The sequence below is a fragment of the Aulonocara stuartgranti genome (assembly GCF_965226115.1).
Source record: "Aulonocara stuartgranti genome assembly, chromosome: 17".
Lineage (NCBI taxonomy): Eukaryota > Metazoa > Chordata > Actinopteri > Cichliformes > Cichlidae > Aulonocara > Aulonocara stuartgranti.
Window position 1 is genome coordinate 39829206 of NC_138953.1, and position 23264 is coordinate 39852469.

General features: G+C 41.5%; 2 protein-coding genes across 5 annotated transcripts; one reads left to right on the top strand and one right to left on the bottom strand.

The window, feature by feature from the left end:
• The first annotated feature begins 1084 nt into the window (after positions 1 to 1084).
• Positions 1085 to 11324, top strand: abhd8b (abhydrolase domain containing 8b). Of its 3 annotated transcripts, none has more exons than XM_082511441.1 (5): positions 1085 to 1401; positions 4318 to 5127; positions 6832 to 7002; positions 7431 to 7647; positions 8705 to 11324. In XM_082511441.1, exons 2-5 carry the CDS (start codon positions 4328 to 4330, stop codon positions 8942 to 8944), a joined length of 1428 nt encoding a protein of 475 aa, XP_082367567.1. In that variant the 5' UTR covers positions 1085 to 1401; positions 4318 to 4327; the 3' UTR covers positions 8945 to 11324. The 3 variants fall into 3 exon arrangements, with proteins under 3 accessions (XP_082367567.1, XP_082367568.1, XP_082367566.1); XM_082511442.1 differs by lacking the exon at positions 1085 to 1401 and adding an exon at positions 1452 to 1652; XM_082511440.1 differs by lacking the exon at positions 1085 to 1401 and adding an exon at positions 1657 to 1719.
• A 121-nt stretch (positions 11325 to 11445) lies between these two features.
• ptprc (protein tyrosine phosphatase receptor type C) lies at positions 11446 to 22567 on the bottom strand. 2 transcript variants are annotated; one of them, XM_082511434.1, is made up of 29 exons: positions 22285 to 22567; positions 21990 to 22139; positions 21770 to 21781; positions 21271 to 21537; positions 20924 to 21163; positions 20716 to 20835; positions 20425 to 20556; positions 20175 to 20315; positions 19527 to 19664; positions 19153 to 19373; positions 18980 to 19040; positions 18751 to 18859; positions 18528 to 18565; positions 17876 to 17985; positions 17588 to 17678; positions 17424 to 17500; positions 17299 to 17335; positions 17119 to 17216; positions 16836 to 16961; positions 16561 to 16718; positions 16154 to 16289; positions 15267 to 15416; positions 14884 to 14974; positions 14661 to 14800; positions 14360 to 14494; positions 14162 to 14278; positions 13892 to 14055; positions 12985 to 13120; positions 11446 to 12465 (listed from the first exon to the last, which is right to left on the bottom strand). In XM_082511434.1, exons 1-29 carry the CDS (start codon positions 22550 to 22552, stop codon positions 12148 to 12150), a joined length of 3981 nt encoding a protein of 1326 aa, XP_082367560.1. In that variant the 5' UTR covers positions 22553 to 22567; the 3' UTR covers positions 11446 to 12147. The 2 variants fall into 2 exon arrangements, with proteins under 2 accessions (XP_082367560.1, XP_082367559.1); XM_082511433.1 differs by having other exon boundaries at positions 20169 to 20315.
• Between the last annotated feature and the right edge of the window lie 697 nt (positions 22568 to 23264).

Sequence of the window (23264 nt, forward strand, 5' to 3'; positions counted from 1 at the left end):
TCTCCTCCAGGTTGTTCCTCCTGAGCACTCTCAGAAAGTGGAGACGCTGCTGGGCCTTTTTTTTTTTTACCACCGCCGTGGTATTTGTAGTCCAGGAGAGGTCATCAGAGATCTGCACGCCCAGATACCTCATGGAGTGTACCCTCTCCACACAGTTCCCGTGAATGTAAAGTGGGGCCGGGTCTGCTCTGCCCTTCCTGAAGTCCAAGATAAGTTCTTTAGTTTTCGTGGTGTTCAGTTGGAGGTTGTTAACTGAACACCACTCAGTCAGTCTGTTGACCTCATCTCTGTAGTCCGACTCATCCCCCCTTGAGATGAGTCCAACCACTGTGGTGTCATCCGCGAAAAGTGAGTAAAGAGAGTTATTTAAAAGTGAGGTGAAGGAAGTATTATTAGAAGTGAGTGAAAGAATTCATGGTTTTGTTAAGCAAGGCTGTCTAAGAAATTGACCACATTTAAAGGGAAACTGTGGCTCAGCTAATTTGCTTTCCTGATCAACAAAAGAAGAGAGAGAGAGACAAAGGGGTGTGGCAGAGAGAGAGAGAGAAGCAGACAAGATGCAAGAAAAACAAAGAGGAAGCGGTGAGGAAAGGTGGCAAGGAAGAATGGACTGAGTGCTTTCTAAAAGTGTGCCAGTGGGTTTCGGATGAAAAGCCACCCCCCCTCCCCTCTCTCTCTCACACACACACGCACGCACGCACGCACGCACGCACGCACACACACACACACACACACACACACACACACACACACACACACACACACAGGCAGGAACACTTCATGCCCTTAAATGTATGTCGACCAACAAGATTTTTATTGTCAATTGTTCAAACATTTATGCTTATATTAACTTTTTATTTTATTTTAGAAAAGCCGCAGGTATTGTTGTCCGTCCCCCCCCCCGACACACACCCTTCTTTACGTTTCTTTTTCTTTGCTTTTTTAATTGATTTAAATGTTAATCGGTTTTACTTCACTGGCACCTTTCCCGCCGGACAAACAGGTTTCTCTCCAATTGTCTGGTCTCCCCTTACATAGCAGCAGGGGACAAGTGTTCACTCCCACTAACAGAACAGGGAGCCAACGGTGTTTGTAAGACGATCAGCTATCGATGGATTAAAAACATCCGCGGAGCTCCGGTGGGTTTCTGAGCGCACGCGCAGATATTTCAGCGTGGACGTGGAGTTTCTGGAGCGCGCAGATATGTGGATCTACCTGTGACCCACAAAGAGATGCGCTGTCAGTCGGTCGATACTGGCCGCCATGTGGACAGGGCAACAAAATCCAGATAAATTAGATTACTGGATTGACCGCAACAGATTATAGTTCTCCTACTTCCCCGATGCTTGACGAGAAAACAATCTGAAAAATTAGACGGAATTTGAAGGGAAACAGGGAAAGGTAAGCCTTCTGATTTAATTAGTGTGTTTATCCCATTTTTTTCTGCGGACTGTAAATATTCAGATTATAAAGTAGTTTAAGGATTTCTGCAGGAGGCAAGACGAAGGTCGCTATGTAAAGGTGAGCTCCGTCATTGAAGACGCACGGGTCATTCGTGTAAATAACGGAAAGGATTTTTATTTGACGTTACATTCTAGTGTACACTGAAAAGAGAAACCTTCTGGCACTTGCTTCACCTGATGCATCAGACAGTGAGTCTATTCAAAGAGCTTTGATTGTGTTTAGTGAATGGATGGGCCCAGCAGCTTTAAATACCAGGTACAAGACTCCTATTATTATTATTAGTAGTAGTAGTAGAAGAAGAAGACCACCACCCAAACCATTAGAGATGGATTTTCGTTGTTGTTTTGCTTAAATTATTTCTTAATGGTCACTTTGATGAATTTGTAGTTACAACAAACTGGTTATAAAAATGTATAACTTACTAACATATCACATTTCAAAGCTTCAGTCCACACCTGCTATGTGATTCTAGTTGTGTCAAACATGTCAGCAAATGCAATGGATCTTTAATGGTGCAGCACAACTAATACACTGATTAAATAAACAAGTGTGAGACTATAGCAACAGTGAAGCTAATGCAGTTGTTTTTAATCCGAATTACAGTCTCTACTCGTTTTTCTGGGCATCAGTCCCACTGTGATTGTGTCTAACCTGCATGCAATGTTATATAACAGCCAGTCACAGTCTCCGACCGCAGGGCCCGAGCAGGAACTTTAGCAAGAAGCAAACTCACTAATAGGGACGACTTTAATCAGGTGATATTTAAATGGACGGCACAGCCACAGGGAGGATGTTGTGAATATCTGCCTGTGAACATAAGCTCATCATGGTTCAATCAATAGATAGTAACACCCTGGCTGTACTTTGCATAAAAAATATAGTGTTAGATGAATGTAGGTACTTTCATGTGTGACTTTGTGTTACAATATGTTAAAAAAAAGAGTCCTTCCCACTCTGCATCTATGTGAATGTGTCCTGATTGTGTTAAGACCTTCTTTGTGTTCAGTTCATTTACATCAGGGGTGTCAAATTCGTGGCTCGGGGGCCACTTGCGGCCCACGTCACTTGCGGCCCGTATATTGACGTGAAGAAACATAATGCAATTTGAAGGGACTTCTTATGTTTGGGAGGATTTGTTTGTTGTTGAGTGCGATGCTAAAATAAGTTCTTTAAAAAGCCAAAAATGATTCAATATGAAGGCAACATGAGCAGAGAGCACAAACATGCTGAGGGATCGGCTGTCTGCTGTCACAGACTCATGTGTGCACTTAATACAAACAATAGCAGAAGTGATGCCACGTGTGAAAGAGAGAACGAGTGTCATTATTTGGTATTTCAATCAAAGGCTTCAGTTAGTTATGAGTTTGCAGTTTTGTCTTGTTATACAATATTTGAAATGTAAATTCTGGTGAGGGGGATGAGGGGGGATCGGACTATGTGACAGGGGGCGTGGTAGATGGATAAATGTTTATCTTTTATGCTTGTAAGCTGGTTCAGGTTATGATCCAGCCTCGCCAGTATTTTATACAAATGGAACAGGAAATAAAATGCGTCACTCCTTCTGCCTGATCAAAATGATGCCTTTTGTTGTGAGATGAATGGGCGACCCTCACTTATGTGAAAATGCCGCTCTCAGCCTCTTCCTGTCAGTACAGGCAGCACCGCACTGTTATTTGGAGAGTGGATGTGCCAGTATAAGCAGAAAGGACTAAAAGGGCCAAGCAGGAATATTGTTTTACGTTGTGCTTATAATCCCCACATGAAAACAGGAGCTGATGTAAAGTTGAGAGAAAAACGCAACAGTATAAATCTGTCTCTGCACAGTGCCATAGTTTCCTGTTTTTATCCAGAGACAGATTGTGCTCTGTGGACTTAAACAGAGAGACTGAGAGTATAATCCTTTCTAGTAGGGAGGAAGGTAGGATAATGCAGCCAGCAGAGACGCTTGCAGACCCTGCATGGCTGCTGTTGCCATAGCAGATAATCAACCAACAACTGATACTGCAGGAGGACCTGTGTAATGCACAGCGACACCTTTTGGGGGCTGTTTAGTTACAAAATTGTTGCAGAAGTTTCAAAAGAAGCAAGGAAGTAGAAAGGTGGTTGTATTGGAATTGAAGAATATGATATACAGTAGAAGAAGAAGAGCGTGCTGTCTATATGAGCTTAATTTACACCAAAGTAACACTGGCTTTTCTTTATTCATGAATATCCTTCAATAATCACTGAGCAACGCTTCAAAAAAAGCACCTTTAATCACCGATGGGTTGTTGTGTGGTTTTAACCAGTAGCACTGCTGCGTGTTGCTCCTGCAGAGCGATCACATGGTGGACAGCTTTAACTCAGGGAGCTATTACCATCCGTTCATGTCTATTAATACCACGAAAGGCCGTGCTGAGTAAAGATGGTGATCAGTTACATCTGACAGAAAGCAGCAAGGCTTTAAGTTGTAAACAGATGCCGGGTTGTAAAGGCACCTGAACTTGTTTATTTCTCTGAATGGTACATTTAAGCTTCCCAGATAGTCAGTTGATGTAGAGAAGTCTTAAATGACATGCAGCATATATTTAGTTGATATTTGCCATTTAACTCTGCTGTTTCTCCAAATGCATGTGCTTGATGCATGTATGCATGTGTACTGTGCCTTCATCTCCTCATATTCATCTTCCTGAGCGAATTTCTAATGACATGAGCAGAGAATCATTTTGCCATAGTTTTGTGTTCTTATTCTGGCTTAACTAGAGAGCTTGCTTGTATGATAAAGGTTCACATTGCTGCCTGTCTGCATCTCTTCAATGACCCTCTTCGCTCGTGTTTCTTATGTGTGTTTTTATGTGACTATATTCCCTGCAGACTGGCAGCCATGCTGACCAGCTTTCTGGAAGGTCTGCTCTGCTGCTTCACCTCAAAGCCGACCAATATTGTGGTTCCTGTAGAAACCTCAGAACCTGCTGATGGCTACGAGTTTGTGGAGGTAAAACCGGGCCGCATTCTGCGAGTTCGGCATATCATCCCCGACAGGCCGGTGGTGGAGGAGCCCACCGGGCTTGGTGGGAGTGTGAGCTGCAAACGAAAAATCACAGTTTACCGTAACGGACAGCTGTTCATTGAGAACTTGGGTGACAGGGCGAGTGCAGAGCTGAAAAGCTGCCAGAATGGAGAGACAGAACCCAACAGCACCATGGAGGTAGAACTGACGGACTGTGGTAATTCGTCGCCGCCCGTCAGCATTCCTGAGGCGAGATCAGACTCTCTCACGGCTGGAAACAACGGCGCATCCGACACAGCAGCAGCAGTGGGTGAGGCTTCTGCTGCTGGACAGACTGACCAATCTCAGCAACCCAGGAAGCGCAGGCGGAAGCCCAAGCGCACTGTGGTGATTGACTGTGAAAGGAAGATATCAGCCTGTAAAGGGACACATCCAGATGTGACGTTGTTCTTCATTCACGGAGTCGGAGGTTCGCTGGATATCTGGGGAAGCCAGCTGGACTTCTTTTCTCGGCTGGGCTACGAAGTGATTGCCCCGGACCTGGCAGGACACGGAGCCAGCTCAGCACCGCAGATTCCTGCAGCGTATACGTTCTATGCGCTGGCTGAGGATATGAGAATCATCTTCAAGAGATACGCTCGGAAGAGGAATATCCTCATAGGACACTCTTACGGGTGAGTCCCAGATCACAGCGTTCAAACAGAACACAGTCCGGAGGTCATCCAGAAGTGTTCAGGAAACCTCAGCGCCTCTTTGTTTCAGTCATTTGTCAGGCAAAGATCTGAGATCTTACTGGAGGTTCTGAAATATAAGAATTTACTCTGCAGTTTCATTAAAATTCAACATATTTAGATTTCATGAAGATAAAACAAGAATTTTACCAAACCAACTTCAAGCACTTTAACAGTCACAGCAGTTATAAAGTGATACACAAAAATGATTAAATACATTAAAAACAATCAAAAGTACAAAAATAACACCAATTAAGCTACAATAAAAACAAATACACTGGTTCAAAGACCACAAGGGATGAATAATTAAAAATGTTCAAAACTAATTCTAAAAATAGTTTTTTTAGACACATCATAATAAGCTATGGAAAATAAAGTTGCCAGTAAACAAAAGGTGTAGCAACATACAGTGGGACATGCTATACAGTAACAAAAGATATGTTAAGAAGAACTGTTAAACTTCTATAATTAGAGCTATAATTAAAACCACAAATGTAAATTATACAGCACAGACATTTAGTATGTGAATAACATATATATTTAATTTCAAAGGGACTTTCTAGTCTAACTAAATAAATGATTCTTTGCCCTCATAAGCATGAAACAATAACTTTGAGTAAAATACAACAGAATAAATGGTAAACAGACTGGTTCTTATAAAGTGCTTTTCTACTCTACTCAGCACTCAGGTAGCTTTATACAACTTACATGATTCATCCAAGCACTTTTTTCTATGCATATGTGCTTTCTGACTAACATTTACACTGATGGATGCATCAGAGAGCAACTTTAATTCATTTTTATTTAAATAGCACCAAATCACAACAACAGTCGCCTCAAGGTGCTTTATATTGTAAGGTAGATCGTACAATAATAGATACAGAGAAAAACCCAACAATCATATGACCCCCTATGAGCAGCACTTTGGCGACAGTGGGAAGGAAAAACTCCCTTTTAACAGGAAGAAACCTCCAGCAGAACCAGGCTCAGGGAGGGGCGGGGCCATCTGCTGTGATTGGTTGGGGTTGGGGACTAACTTGGGTTTAGAATCTTTCCCAAGGATATTTGGCACCACCCACAAACCGCCAGCCTTCAGTTAGTATGTATGCTCTGCCTCCTGAATAAACCTGTAAACTGAATCTATGCCCATCCAGTGAACTCCTTTTGACCAGATTCTAATAAGTGTGTTTTGCATTGTATGTAACAAAAATTACATGGAAAGTTTACACGTAATCAAATTCCTGTAATTTCCTGCAAACAAATGACTTGAAGTCGGCATTTTGTGCATAAATACTTTTTCGAGTGTAGTGAATATAAATAATGCTAAATTTTATTCTGTCTGTTATTTAGCTGGGTCTTATGCTACACTAACTTCCTTTTACTTCCTGTATAGCCATTAAAATCAGTGTTATTGCTGTTAACTGTGATAATTATTGCTCAGTTTCTTACACACTATATTTAATCCAGACTTTAAAGACGTGCTGACTTGTGAAAATGTGAGCAAGTGAAAAAGTGAGGCACAATATTTGGACTCACACATAAAAAAAGGCCAATTCTGAACAGTAGATTTCAAAGATGACTACCACAGCATGATTACCTGGTTTTTTCAGTCTGTCCTGTAACCGGCCTGTTGTTCTTTTTGTCTAGTGTGTCGTTCTGCACCTTCCTGGCTCATGAATATCCAGAACAAATTCACAAGATGGTGATGATCAACGGCGGCGGTCCCACAGCTCTGGAGCCCAGCCTCTGCTCCATCTTCAACCTGCCCACCTGTGTGCTTCACTGCCTCTCCCCGCTGCTCGCCTGGTGCTTTCTCAAGTAAGACAGCGAAATTGAAAGATCCTCCAAGGAAGGAGGCACGACTCAGTTTGTTTTCTGTTTCTCTAAACAGTTGAAGTTCAGGTTTGTAGCCTCCTAAACATAAACGCAATGAGTCCAGTCAGATGAAATGTGCACACAGTTGGGTATTTTGCAGTGTTATACATTGCTTTTTCAATATTACATCATAGTGCCAATATTTATTTAAGACCAATCGTATTTACACATTTTGCAGAAAGAGTGAGTAAGAGAGTTTGACAAAGAAATACAAGTCGTGCAGACAGTAAAACTGTCTGTAGTAGCAAATCCTGTTTATTGTATGTGTAATATCATGTATGTAGGATAATTCTTCTTATGTTTAATCTGCTGTTAAATTAATGTTTAAAATAAAAATTTTTTCTTTGGTATAAATGTCGTCTACTCTGCAGGGCGGGCTTTGCTCGGCAGGGCGCCAGGGAGAAGCAGTTGCTGAAAGAGAACAATGCCTTCAATGTGTCGTCTTTTGTGTTGCGTGCCATGATGAGCGGGCAGTACTGGCCTGAGGGGGACGAGGTCTACCACGCTGAGCTGACAGTGCCCGTCCTGCTGGTGCATGGCATGCATGACAAATTTGTCCCTGTTGAAGAGGACCAACGAATGGCAGAAGTAAGTGGGGGGTCTCACACTTCCTAATGAAGCTATTATTATTATAAATAACAGATTGTGGACTGAAAACATCATTCTGTGGTGAAAAGGATAAGAAATGTGTCCCAGTTTGGAAAGAAGAAAATCCAGTTAAAAAACTTCATTAAAACAGACGTTCAGCTTTATTTATACAGCAACAAAGCACAACAACAGGTGCCTCAATGTGCTTTATATTGTAAGGTAGCGAAAACCACAACAATCAGAAGATCCCCAATGAGCAAGTGCTATGGTGACAGTAGGAAGGAAAAACTCCTTTTTAACAGGAAGAAACCTCAGAACCAGCTCAGGGAGGGGCGGGGCCATCTGCTGCAACCAGCTGGGGTGATTGGAGGAAGATGGGACAAAGACGTGGAAGAGCGTCATAATTTCAAAGCTATGTAATATAAGATAAGAATCATCACCTTGCTTTGTGTTTCAAGTTGAACTCTCTGGTGAACATTTGATAATCTTTCAGCCTGGTTCTTCTCTCTGATGAAAATAGCTGCTCTGCACGCAGCGATGAAATTAGCTTAGGAAACAGATCGTTCCCTCAGGGGTCGGTAATCAAAGCAAAGATAGAAATATAATTCTCAGGTGGCCAGAAAAACAACTGAATCAGTGCTTTGCTAAACGAGCAGCAGTTTGCAAACAAATTCACCGTAACAAGCTGAAATATGAAATCAGGTCAGTTTACAGCATCCAGTGAATGTTTAAAAAAATCAGCTGCTTTAACAAATTCTCAGGTAAACAGCAGCTAAAACGATGATGCAGCGGCTGAACTTTAGTGGCTGATTCATGAGAAGAGACACAGAAATTCATGTAAATGCCAAATCGTGTCCTTCTGTCAACTTACACACATAATGTGCTTGTTTTCCGCCCACTAAAAAGGACCAAAAGGTTTTGTTTGGATTCACACTTTGACTCTGATTCATTCATTTGAACTGTAGTTTGTTATTTGCAGAAATATTTGACAATATCATTCAGAAAGTGTTGAGCTGGTGATGAGTCTAACCTTTATTCTTATCCTTATTTTTATCAGATACTTCTAATGGCGTTCCTGAAGGTCTTGGAGGACGGCAGTCACATGGTCATGATGGAGTGTCCGGATCCTGTTAATACGCTCCTGCACGAGTTCTTCCTCTGGGAACCGCTGACCCTCCCAGCGCCAAAGAAAGAGTCCAAAACCCGTCCAGAGACCGCTAAAGCTCGAACTGATAACACTCAGGCGATAGCTGAGCTCAGCAAGGCCCGGCCTGCGACTGCTAAACCAGCCCAATGAAGCGGCAGCAGGTTCACATCAGAGCTGAAACACTGGTTGTTACGGTGAATCGTGGTCGGCCAGTCGGTGCATCACAAGCATCCCAGTGCATCTGGTGCAAGCTGTTAAACCTGATGATGAGCCAGTTAACTGGTCCTGCTGGAGGCGGGACACTCTGCAGAGGTCACTGATTCCAAATAAACTCCAACCACGTAACACACAGCAGTGAGGACGCGTTTGTGCCTTGAACTGATGCGTTACAGTGACGGTACCTGGATCGGGGAAGCACAAATGGAAACAGCCACGAAGGCAACGATGAAAACAGCTGCCAAGTGGGAAAGATGATAAACTGGGACAAGAACATGTGGCTCCTGGTTGAGCACAAGCTGTAATTAACAGCTGAGACTCAACCTTATGAAGTGTAGCTGGATAGTCAGTCATTGTTTTTATTCCTCATAAGTATTGCAAACCTTACCTGTTGTAAAGGTAAGCATGTGAAAATAACACAATGCCATACGCAAAATAACTAATTGAGAAGATGTTTTTTGATGAAAAACAAAACCTCCGTCCATTGGCCTTTTTCTTCTCTCTTCTCTTCTTCTCACTGATGCATGAAGCTCAGTGTAGCTATGAAAGCAGCTGCTTCTGGTATTTAATAGAAATGCATTAATGGGGGTTTGGGGGGGGATCCAGAAAGAAGTGAAAGTAAGTTTGCTGCTTCTGAGACATCAAGAAAATGATGTTCAATCGAGTGTGCACGGCTAAACTTAGCAATGACTGCAGGTCATCACTGAGTCCTACATTTACAGGAACAGCACGATCGCATGTATGCAGCGAGGTGTAACTGCAGCAGGAAACGAAGCATGTCGAGCACTGCAACAGAGAACATGTCCAAGCTGAACACCACAAAGTATTTGCAGACACTATTGATTGTGTAGTGCTGCTACGTGTCGGTGCTGTAGCACCTCTGAGATTTCATTCCTCACTAAAACTGACTGAGAGTCGCTGACAAACAGCTTCTACGTGTCCTTTATTACACTGTGTTGTGTTATTGTGTCTGCTGAATGCACACAAAAGAGTTTAGCTTGGAAACATGTTACTGTCCAGTGCACCGACTGTAACGTTTGAGTCCTTCGTAGTTTAACGTGGACGTCTGTGACTCCACAGCGTAAACAATCAACACTACGAAGCTGTTAAATCCTCTGTGACTGTAAAGGTTTAGTTCGTTAGAGGATTTAAATTCTGGCATTTGCTGTGTTCACAAACCCTCACAGGGCCTCAGTCAGCTGTACAGGGCACAGATCTCACCCTTTTCTTTCTTTTCAAACATATTTGATTTTTTAAATTCGTAGGACAGACTTTTTATACTTTTGACTTCAGGTTAGGATGAATGTTTCTGAGATTCAAAGCAAGAAATGTTGCTTTTGATTCAAATAGAAGGAAACTGTCTGCTTTGTGTCTTGTGTGTCTTAAATTTTGTAACTGTTGGCCTTTGTCAAAGAAAAACATGATAAATTATTTACATGATCACAGTAAATGTGAATTTTCAAAAAAATAAAAGATAAATCTTCTGTTTTTTCTACATTTGGAGCAGCTGCCATTTTAATTTTCTTAAAATCAGAAACAACCTTCTTTACAGTTATATTGTTGCACACAAACAAACAGAAGCTGTCCAACCACAGCGAATTAGCACTGGGAGTCACAACGTCCCCCCCACACGTGCTCGAGGATTAAAGTGCTGACATCTGTGCGAGTATTCACAAAGCTTCCAAAGGTACAAACAATAATCGAAACTGTAAAATCTTGATATTTCTCACATGGTCCCGTCAAAGTTGAGACTAAATCTCGATAAAACAAAAGTAAAGACATAAAAACTGCTTCTAAGGTGAGACTGAAAGAAGGACTTAAGAGAATTTTAAGCAGAGAGGAAACAGAATATTCATAGTTCATATTATTCACTTAAATCATATTTATCCATTTAAGCAAAGGAAGATCCAAAGCACAGGTTATGCAAGACAGCCAATAAAAACAAGCCCAGCGGTTCTCACACATTAAATAAATGTAAGCAAACTATAAATGTCAACAGTGAGCAAAGTTTCTACATTTTTAAGGCAGAATGAATAAATGGTAAATGGCCTGTATTTGTATAGCGCTGTACACACTCACACACTGGTGTGAATGAATAACATCCTATTTATTGAAATGAGATATTTCTATTTATGTGTTTTAAAGAGATTTAATTATATGACTGAGTCTATTTTTTGCACTGTCAGTTTTCTATTTTGTTTTCCCATCTTTTGAAACAATCACACACTTAGCAACGACTTTTGATGAAGCTCGAGGTTTTGGTTTCTGGCTCAGAGCCGCCCTGAGACGAGCTGAGACGTGTTATTAGTGTGTTCTCTCTGATCGGCCGCTCAGCCCTGAAACTAATATGTAGAAACAAAGACACGTGTATGATTTTAACCTCCTGAAGATTTGAGCTCGTTTTCACATTTTTCTATTCAAGGAAAGATCCAGAGTAAAATGTCATCAGGTAAATTTATTGCAAACGAAAAAGAAAACTGTTGACCCAGTCTGCTCCACGAGTACGTTACTGGTGTGACTCAAAGAAACTCAGCACAACCAAAAAATGTTGATTCAAATGTTGCTCCAACTTCATTAGTGGGAGAAATATACAACAGATACTTCAAACCTTTCAGTGTTCCTGTAGTAAGAAGCTGAGTGAGGAACATATTTATCTTTTAAAGATATGCTTAACAAAGCCGATGACAGTGAGCAAATACAACGCATAAATACAACTGTAATAAAAAACGCAGTGTGCCATAAAACACTGACTTTAACTAAATGTTCAAAAAATGCTTGTTACTATGTATAAATGAGGAAACAGAAGATGAACTAAATAACAGCGTAGAGGACAAAACAACTCGTCTGCTGTATATTTCAGATTTAGTTGTTAGACCCCTTTAAATATCCAGTAAAGGGTCCAGTTTGATGACAGCTGTGCTGGTAAACTTTGTGAAAAGAGAGAAATTACATTTGCATTCAGAAACATTTATAACTTAATTTAAATCAAACACTTTGGAAACTGACGTGAGATATTTGGTCAAATTCTTCCACAAATCTAAAAGTTTTACAACGTTTATACATTCATAAGGTAATTTAAAAAAGCATAAAACTGAAGCGCTTATTTCCATCAGTGGACACAGTCACGGCCGGCACCCTCACACCTCCACCGTGACAGTGGGACCGTTGCTGGTGTCGTCCAGCGGCGTGGTCTCCGTGGGTGGGGCCTCTTTCTCCGCCTCCTCTTTCTTCTCTTCTTTGTCAGGCACCAGAGGAGTGCTCTCTGCTGCCGCCTGCTGCTCGTTGCTGGTAGTGCTGGCTGGCTCCTCAGCCTTGCCTTCGTCTTTCTGCTCGGCCGCTTTCGTCTCGTTGACGATCTGCACCGAGTCGGCTGCAGAGGCCTGCACCGGTTTCACTTCCCCGTTTTGAACGGGGAACACGGCCTCCACGGCGTCATATATAAACTGGTATTGCTCCTGTTAGAAACACAGGAAACAAATATTGTTTCAGTGTGTTTCTTGTTAGAGTGAATCTTGCTTTCTTTGCTGTCTTACACACTTCCCTAAATAACCAGCAGGAAGAATCCCACGAACACAACACAAACACTGAACCGATACTACTAAACTCTGTGTGGACAAGCACGGATATCACAGTGCTTCATATCAGACTTCTACTGTCGCCACAAACTAGTCATTACAGTTTCCAGCTGCTGTAAAAGTTCACATAAGCCTGAACACACTGCTGAAAACAGGCAAAATGCAACAATGACTCAAGTTTACATCAACAGCAGGGAGAAAACAAATGGGCGTGGCTTTTTCATAGATTTGTTATCAAATAAAAGGCAGAAATGATCTTTATACTTGAGCTTACTTTTGTTTTTAAAACAGTAATATAAAATATACATTTCATAGTGAGCTAGAACAGGGAACTGGTGATGTGCAACGCTGATCTCTGGTTATAAGCAGAGTGTGAACGATTGTGTTCCTCTTTCTCACCAGGCTGGAGACCATGCGCTGTCTCTCTTTGCGCAGCGTTTTGACCACTTGGAAAACATCCACCAGCTTCTCGCTCTCAGCGTTGTCCAGCACGTTCCACAGGGCGCAGAAAACCCCCGAGCGGGACGAGCCGTCGCTGAGGAGCACACAAGTTACAAACAGGAGTTTATTAATTTATACATATCCATTTATGTATTAGACAGCTGTGGGCCTGTGAAGGACATCACATGAAAAGTGGATCTGTTGTCATAGGAAATAAAAATATAACTAATTAATCATCAAACAAAGGATTTCCTTAAAAGAATAATTGATGTTGGGTTAAATTCATGGGAATACTCAACTATTCCTGATCAGCTGACCTTTACTGTCTTTCACACTAACATAGATGCATTTTACTGTGTACACTCGGTAATCACACTTTGTGTGAGGTGTCTTTAGAGAGTGCTGTTGGGAGTGTTCACACTATTTTTATAACATATTCATGCCTGAAAGGAAATCAAATGCATGGTTTCCTTGAAATGAGGTGAGGCTGCAAAGCAGGGTGAGCTCATTTTCATCAAGATCTTTATCTAAAATTTGCAACGTAAATGATTGCTGCATTCATGCATGCTCTGTCAACTGTAGGGCTTGCACCAAAACATGTGGCAGCATCTGTATATGCGCAGAAAGCAGCTACGTAGCTGATTTCTCTGTTTAAAAGACATCCTGCTGCTTAGATTTTACCGAGCTCTTTATTTAAAAACACTGATCAAAGGGACACTAGTGTCCGCCCTGAAACCCAGCGAGATGGAGAAGTCGGCTGTTGCGACACATTTTACTGATCTGAACGCTGAGAACGATGACTCGTCCTCGCTGCGTGCTGCCCCGTTCTCATCTCGTCACTGAACTGTTCCCCGTGTGTTCTTACTCGCAGTGGACCACTATGGGGTTGTTCCTCTGTGATCTGCTGGTGCCGCAGTTTTGCTTGATGTCCTTGATCATGTCTGTGAGGTCTTGAGGTTTCTCCGGCACCTCCTCTTTGCTCGTCCACTTCAGGAACTGGAAATGGTTTATCTCCCGTCTGTCTTTCCTCTGTGGATAGAAGAGGACGAGAAGAGCACAGCTGGCTTACAAATGTCCGGTCTCATCAGTGGGCGAGGCTCGCTTACAGAGGCAGAGTAGGTGGCGGCTGTGTTACCTTGACGTGGCGGATCTGCATGGTGCGTCTGATGAAATTTGGCGAGTTGTCTGTGCTCGTCACCTCCACCTCAATCTCCCCAAAGCTCTTCTTCTCTTTGTCCCAGTAAATACAGTCCTGTTGAGCAGAAGAAAACAAGCATATTTACCACATGTACATTTAATGTGTGTCACTATAAGTATGTTATATTGTATGTACCGCGTCTCCTTCACTGCTGTCTGAAAGCATGACGACAGTATAAACTTTCTTCTGGTAAATCATCGACCAGAAGTCCCCCGTGGTGTCTGCCAGTGGGGTCTGCGCCACTATGAAGACACGGCAGCCCCAGTATCCCTGTGTGGGAGACAAACACATCGAGTCCAAACATAGAAGATGAGACATTTCGTTATCTGGTGCAACAGGAAAGAAGGTGGCAGGAAGCAGTTTGTCACAGTTTGACATCGGCTGGTATTTTTAGTAGTTTACATAGAAACGGGTTCATAAATAGGCTGAACGTTACCGTGATGTGCGAGGCGTTGATGTATTGAGTGGAGTCTTCATCCTCTTCATCTGAAGAATCTTCCTCCTCATCGTCTTCGTCAGGGTCACTGTCCTGACTTCGTCCTTCATCCAGCTTCAGGAGCACGCGGTTGAAGTCATCTGCAGGTTTGATATGAAAGAAGTGGAACTGAGCAGATGTAATCTTACATGCGAGCACACGCGTGCATGCAAAGCAAACTCACAGGGGATGACCGACGAAGAACGATTCTTCTTCTTGTTTTCTTCGGTCACTCCTGTGTTGAGCGTCCTCCAGTTTTTAAAGGTGGGGAGTCTCTGCAAGATCATTTTGTCTATTAAAACTTTGCTTCCATCCAATCCATCGTGCAGGATGTGATGGAGAAGAGGACGACAGGCACACTTGATGATATTTTTAGATTTCAGACATTTGTGCTACATCAATGTTTTAGGGTCATTTACATTATTCTGTCAGAGCTCTGTCAGACACTCTTTACGTGAGTTCTCTGTGACTCACTCAGCGACTTAAACACGATCAAAGCTGCATTTTCGGTCCCTCGCACTGCTTTTCTGTAGTTTACAGCTATAAAAGTGATAAGATACGGCGTACCTCAAACTCCTCCTCCATGAGCGTGGGCTCGTCGTCCAAGTTTTTCTCTTTGAGCGTGTTCATTGTGCTGTGCAGCTCAGACAGGCTGATCTCTGTCTCTCCAAACTGGTTGTGCTCCAGCAGGGCCTGGTGAATCAGGATGTACTGGGCCTGTGTGCACACAAATGCACTCATGTTAATGCACGAGAGACAAACCTCGAATGTGCCGCAGCATTTATATCTCATTTACCCTCATTTATTTAATACAGGATTTTAAAAAATGAAGCTTTGTTTATGTGCAGTGTAGTCAGTGTATGTACATCTAACACGCGGTGTTCCTCACATACATTTCTTTACACAGTAGGTGAAATATAAAGGTGAATGAGTCTATAATACGAACATGCAGACTAAAGAACAGGACCACATGTACACACAGAGGGCTGACTGACACAGAGCTGCAGATGTAGGTGAAGAAAAAGAGGGCGGGGCCAAACACAAAGAGGAGAAACAAAAAAAAAAACAAAACAGGAAGCAAAACCGGAACAAGACAGGAGATAATAACACCGAGGAAGACAGGAAATGACAGAAAGAGTACGGTGTACATGTTTAAAATACAACTTTTTATAAACATAACATTTTTAAAAATATATTAAAAATATACATAATATATACAACTGTACATATTTAAGTTTAGCTGATTTAACTAATTGTTAATCTTTGTCATATATCCTTCCATCTGTTGTTCTGTCTGTCTGTAGATGCAGATAAGGTGATTCACTTTCCTGAGAATTGGCATCAAATTCATTGTATTTACAAGTATTCTTCTGTTTTACACACACACACACACACACACACACACACACACACACACACACACACACACACACACACACACACACACACTTTACCTCGACTTGGACCATGAGGCATCTCTGTCTGCGGAGTCTGACCACGTAACCGTAGATGTCCACTCTGCCCTCTGACTCCAGACCTTCCATCATGGCATCGATGCCAATGTAGGTTCCTGTCCTGCCGACCCCCGCGCTGCACGAGAAAGAAGTATCACCTATGAGTGCCGTTGTCTTATTTAACCTGATGTACAATGACGCACTTTAGATCTCAATTAACAGCTCGTGTTTTAATCTGAATTAAACTAAGAGGCGGTGATCTGAAGAAGTAGGTGTGGCTACAAATAGACGTCCATCCAGTCAGACTTTGCCTAATATCAGCCTACAGATGTACTGACATGGCTGATGGAACAAAGTGAAACAAACATGTTAACCTGAGCCAAGCGTAGAGTGTGACCTCTTCATACCTGCAGTGAACAACGATCGGCCCACTGAAGAAATTCTTGAAGGCGTTGACGCGCCGCCTCAGTTTCAGGAGGAGGTGTGGCTCTCCAGGGACTCCGTGGTCGGGCCAACTCATGAACTGGATGTGGGTCACCTCCCTCTCTGAGTTCTTCTCTCTCTTCTGCAGGTGCAGTTATTGAGATAAATGTGCATGCTGAGCAACACTTCTACACAGATATGATTACAGACATTAAACACTTTTACAGTTTTGTCGGTTCAACATGTGACGGAGGCTTACGTTTGTCAGGCTGAGACGGCGGATGGTGTAATCTGGGTAGTGGTCCTCTGAGTTCAGCTTCACAATAAACTCCTCATAAAGCTCAGTCTCTCGGTCAGGAGACGGCCAGTACTGAGCACATTTGACCTGTGAAACGATGTGAGAGGAGAGAAGCTGACTGTCGCTCAGTGAGGAAGGAGAACGGAGCAAACAATACGAAGGTCTAAGCAAATCAGATAAGAAGCTTCTCAAAGAAAGGATATTTCTCTGTGACTCATTTTAAAAACTTTAAACACGATCTTACCCTGTTTCCCTCCTCACATCGTGTTACCATGACGATAATTGAGGACTGCTGTTCCCAGATCATCCTCCAGAAGTCATTTATAGTTTCTTCCTTTGGTCCTGCAGCGAGAACACCGTAGATAAGCATCATACATCACAGTCATTCAGTGCAGCTGTGTGAAGAACGGCAGCGTGACTTTACCTTGAGCTGCGATGTACTTTTTGGACTCTTTGAATCCCTGCAGGAAGAACAGGAGTGATGTTTGACTGTTTTATCAAACAGATGTCATGAACTTTATGTTGAACAAGCTGAACATTTTTACATACGTCAACGAAGCTGGCGTTGATGTAGTCGCATCCTGGCTCTCCATTTCCTGTGGTTAGCTGGACACGGTTATAATCATCTAGTTCAAGACAAAAAATAAAATAAAATAAATGATGACAGTCTTCACAGTGACTCTCAGTGATTTTGATAACATTGATCAGCTCACAGGGCAGAATGTCCACGTAGCGGTTCTTGATAGAATTGCAGGACTTCTTGGCCTCTTTCACCGTGTATCTTGAGAAAATTCTTGGGATGCTCTGCAAGCAAATATAAACTGTGTTATTTACAGACAACACCCAGCACCCATTCACACTCTTTCATCTCTGTACTAGGCCAAGAACAACAAGCCTTTGTGTTTTTATATTGACTCCCTCACAGCCTGTTGTAAGCGAGGGAATAAAAAAATGGTAATAATTAAAATAAAACCCGAGAAAAAGCTGATAAATGAATTTACCTGAAACTCAGCCAGGAAAAGTCTCCCCTCATCAGCGAGCTTCCTCTTGTAGGTTTCCAGCAGGACCTCTGCTGCGATCGGCTCAACAAGCAACAGGTTTTCTTCATCATCTACAACAAGCAGTCAGCAAAGGAGAGATTATTACAAATAAACATAATTATATCCAACCACTGATTGTTATCCATATGTGTTTCATACAATATTAGCAAGCAAATATCAAGGGAAACGCTTTAGTTATTTCATGTTGTGATCATGGATCTTACACATGAGTGACTTTAGGCATTTTCTTACTATGGCTATGCCTGGCCTATGCAACAACCATGTGTTGATCTTTACCTCTTGGCATTGTTCATGTGCACTGTATGGTCAGCATCATTCAAAATCACAGTGAATTTCATTACCAAAAAAAGGAAGGTATTTCACATGCTATGCTTCTGTCTCTGTTATCATCTTCATCCTAAATGTAACATCTTTCCTTTTACTCAGCAGACATGGTTGAGATACAGGCTCCTAAAGGTTTTATTGAGTCCTGCTGCTGTATATAAACGTACTTTATAAACAGTGTGGAATATCAGCACATTTAATATCCTTTAATTATTATCAGTATGTGAACAGAGGGGGGGAAAAATGACAATAAAAAAGCTCAACTCACTTGTTGTTGAAATAAGATGAATATTTTCACCCAGGTCACTGTGAAGAAGTTAGAAAAGACAAAGATTTTGAGTCGTAGTCAGCATCTACATAAATAGTGTGATAACATTATAAAATCGAAATGAAAAGGCAACATGAATTTGCAATTTTTTTTGTATTTATATATACAAAAAAGAGGGCTGATTTCAGAAAAAGTAAATGATCAAAAGCAAAGGTTTCCTTACTGGGACTGTCTGCGTTTTAAAATGTAGATCTTATAGATGACAAAAAGCAGAGCCACAGACGTGAGGATGATGAGGAAGACCAGAAACCCAATAACAGCTTTGTCGTTGTCTGTGAAATAATATTAAAAATTACATTTACATGAAAGACAACATTTGTAGAAACGTGTGCTTAAAATGAGACGAAGCATTTATGTCAGTGAACTGTATCATTAATGAAAACAGGACGTACACAAAGTGCTGATTTCACTTATTTGAGGGATGCTCTCATAGTGTCCGTTGTGAGCCGTCACCTTTAAAGACAGAATGTCAGTTCACTGTGAATTACAACATTCAGGAGTCTAAAATAATATTTATAAGCATAATATCTTCTTTATTAAACCAAAAATGTTGGATTTAACAAACCTTCACTTTGTAGCTCGTAGAGTAGCTCAGATCTTTGAATTCGACTTCACACCGTGTACAACTCTGCTTCTCCTTCTTTGTCACTTCCTTATCATCAGCTGTATTTAGACGTATTATATATTTTCCCTCAGGTCCGTTGAATGTAGAGGGTCTGTGCCAGCTCACTTTGATCGTATTATGTTCGTGAACGTGTAATTTCAGCTCAGTGACTGCAGCAGGTGCTGTAAGAGAAATTTAAAGGAAGCCATATTTAAAGTAAAAAACTGACAGACCTGCGACCCTTTGCTGCGTTTCCTTCCTGTTTATCTTCACTGCTCAAATATCCAGTGAGAAATAAATTCTAACATTATGTAATAAAAAGTTTGATTACTTACTTCCAACCTTAGTTTGCAGTTTAACTTCACCCCCAGTGGAAACTTGAATCTCGTTGTATTTGGCTCGGACTCGACAGGTATAAGCAGTAAATGGATTTAATCCAGTAATAACACACGTTCTTCCATCAGGACTTGTGGCTGTAACATAATTTCCATGAACCATGTGAAGTGTTATAGATTTAAATCAACATCATCATGTTAAGAAACTGTAAATGACAAATGTCAGGTTAAAGTTTCACAAACACATCAGCTGGTAGTTCTGTCAGCTGATCCATAAACTGGCACAAACCTGTTTCACTTACAGTCTGTTCCTGCTGACATGAAGCACTGATGCTACAAGCTTCTCATAGAAACTACGTACATGTCAGAAAAGCAACAGACTGACAAACTGTTTGTTGCTTTTTATAAAGACAATTACATTTCAAACATCAGATGTTACCTTCAAACAGCTCAAAGCTTCTCATCATTTCTTCTGTGTGAAAAAGTGAACTCGACTCTGATGTTTCAGCGTTTATTCTGTTTTATATTTGCTATTTATTTTAATAACTGTATTTATTCACACCCAGTCAGAGGTTTGGTTTTTCACCTGCAGTCAAAGCATCATGAACATAAACACATAAGAGGAGAAGCCGTCTCACTCACCTTTACCTGTCTGACCATCACAACTGCAGTCATAAGAAAGCTTATGAAGGAGGGGAAGGACCTGTTGACAGTTCTTACTGGTTGTTTTCCAGCTGAGCTCAATGGAAGTATTGGTTAAATCCTTCGTTATGTTGGTTATTGTAAGATCTGTTGGAACAAAGTAAACATCAGTAACAGTGAACAGCGTTTCCTTTGCTTCAAACTGTGTGAGAATAAAAGCTTTTATTTTGATGAGCTAAAGGAAATATAAACTCACCACAATCAACCCTGACGTGGACAGATGGAGTCGTCTTATTTATGCTGATGCTGTTCTGTAAGATCAGACCAGTACAGCTGTAGTCTGTGAACGGCTCCAGCTCAGACAGTTTCACATCAGCTTTGTTATTTTCTGAGGAGACACAAAGATGACGTCATTGTTGCTCCTCAGTGTGTGAACATTCATCCTTTGGGTTTAGATTCAAACATGAACACATTCAAAGAAATAAATCTGAACAGGTTCACAGAGAGCACAGAGCTCGTGTCTCTAACTCGTAAAGTTTCCTTTTACCTGAACAGGTGTAACTAACTGAGAGGTTTTTACACTTTGGTAAATCAGGTAACGTTGTGGTAATTTCTGCAGGAAGTCCAGTGGGTTTAATCTGCTGTATTTCACTGGGATTTAAGAAATCTGTGGAAAAAATGAATGAAGACAAACATGATTAAATGAGGTGTAAATGTTTGAATCTCAGAGCAGACGTGGACTCGTTCGTACGTACCAACACTGATGCTTTTGGTGAAGTTAAAGGAAGAGCCTCTGCACTCTCCTGGAGTAAAGGTTACAGTCAAATCTGAGCAAATGTCCTCGTTAGCAGGTCTGACACAGAAAGTCTTCTCATCATTTCTACATCGTACAACTGAACGGTTATTTGGTGTTGATATTGAAGAGCTGATGTCCCAGTCACTTCCATAACAAACATATCCAGGGATGCAGCTGGTTTCATTAACGTCTCTTTCACCTGAATTAAACAAGTGATGCACAAATGTGTCAGTTTATAAAAGATTCATTTGTTAAGTTAAAAGAAGATGGATGTAAAACACAAATATATGAATTAATTGAACTCACTCATTGGATCTGTTCTAAATGTTTTTTCCGTAGAGCGACAGAATATTTCTTTTCCAGTATCATTAATAAATGAAACATTAAGACTGTAATCAGTGCACGGCTTCAGGTGTCCAGTTTTCCCCACTGGGATTTGATTCAACTGATCAGCTTGGATTATCTTTCCAGTCTGTGGTCGGCCTTCTTCAGAAACAGTCAGTGTGTAGTTACCACGGGGGTTTATTTCAATCTGCAAGCCAGACGTGTTGTTGTTTGTGACATTGTAAGAACCTGCAAAATGTTTGTCAGTAAGAATCAGTCAGTTACACTTTTTATCTCAGATAGTTTCTTCATTCTGATGTTGACCGTGATCAACATCATGGTGAAGATGAAAATACATTTTCTATAATCAGTGTAAAAATACTTTCATTGTGATTCAGAGTAAATTTAGAGAGAAATGCTGAGCAGCAACAACAGTGTTTGAAAACATTCAATAAAACTGATCTTTTAAACTGATACTCACACTGTGGAGAGGCTGAGAGGACACATTTCAATGAGATCAGAAAAGAAGAAAACAAATCATTAGTATATGATTATAATTATGCAATGAAAGTACCAGAAACACCTCAGAGCACCTTACAGCTGCTGGTACCTCAGAGGTGTTGGTGATCTCTGTCTGTACACTATATGTGAATTCAACAATCGTATCACAGTCCTGCATGATAAAAACAGAAACGTCCAACCTTTGGTCGTAGCTGCCACTGTGGTGGAGGGTGGAGTGACTGGAGGTGAGGTCTGGGTGTGAGAGCTGTTTGCCTGAGAGGCTGGTTGGATGCTGGATGTATTGGATGTGGGTGAGGTCTCTTTCGAGGTGATTGGAGGAGCAGTGACTGCTGTTGGAGAGCATGCTTGGAGTCAGCTTTAGGCAGAAAAACCTAATGACAGCAGTCTTACCTGATATGCTGTTTAACATTTTAGGACTTTGACTTGTAAAAATAATAACTAATGCAAAACCTGAGCTGAGGCTGAATACATTACCAGATATAGTAGTTGAACTGGATTCTGGAAATGAAGAGTTTGATTGGGTGGAGGTGTTATTTGGCAAACTAACTGAAGAGCTGGAGGTGGTTGGGATGACTGTGATTGTGGAAGCAGGTGCTGTGGAAGTAGGTGCTGTGGAAGTAGGTGCTGTGGAAGTAGGTGCTGTGACCCTGGAAGGATTCACAGTGAGTGGAGGTGAGGTGGCGACTGGCTGGTTTATTACAGGATCTGCACCCGTGCTTGGAGGTGAGGAGGCGACCAACATGTGTGTTACAGGATTTGTGGTCGTGCTTGGAGGTGAGGAGGCTGAAACATTTTCAATCCCAGAAAAAGAAGTAAGTATGACATCATGATGGTATTTTCATCAGCTGTGAAACGTGCTTCATGTACAGTTTTCCCTCCTCTCAGTATCAATATGCTACTTTTATATCTTTCCCCTCATTTACACCTACATATCTTTTCATGTTTGGGTAAAGGTGGATTTAATGTCACTGTGAATGTTATCCTATCAATAACTTAATGCTTTAGATAAACATAGTATTATCTTCTGTTGTACAGGTTAGACAATCATTGACTTACAAGTTACAATGATGGATAGACTTGCGTGTGCACGACTCTAACACTTGGAAAATCTAAATCTCATCAGTACTTTGGACTCTATGAGACACAATAAACCCCAAACATGACAGTGTACGACCAGAGCTACACACCAGCGGTCCCCAACCTTTTTTGCGCCACGGTCTGGTTTAATGTCAGACAATATTTTCACAGACCGGCCTTTAAGGTGTCACTGATAAATACAACAAAATAAAATGATATGACCGAGACAAAACCTGTGGCATTTTGTAAATATAATAATAAACGTGTAATTGTGTAACTTTATTAGCAGCGTCCTCCTGAAATGTGCCAACAACATTGAGAGCAACATCCTCCTCACTGCCCCTTAATGCTCCCTGGTTGCTATGGTAACACGTAAA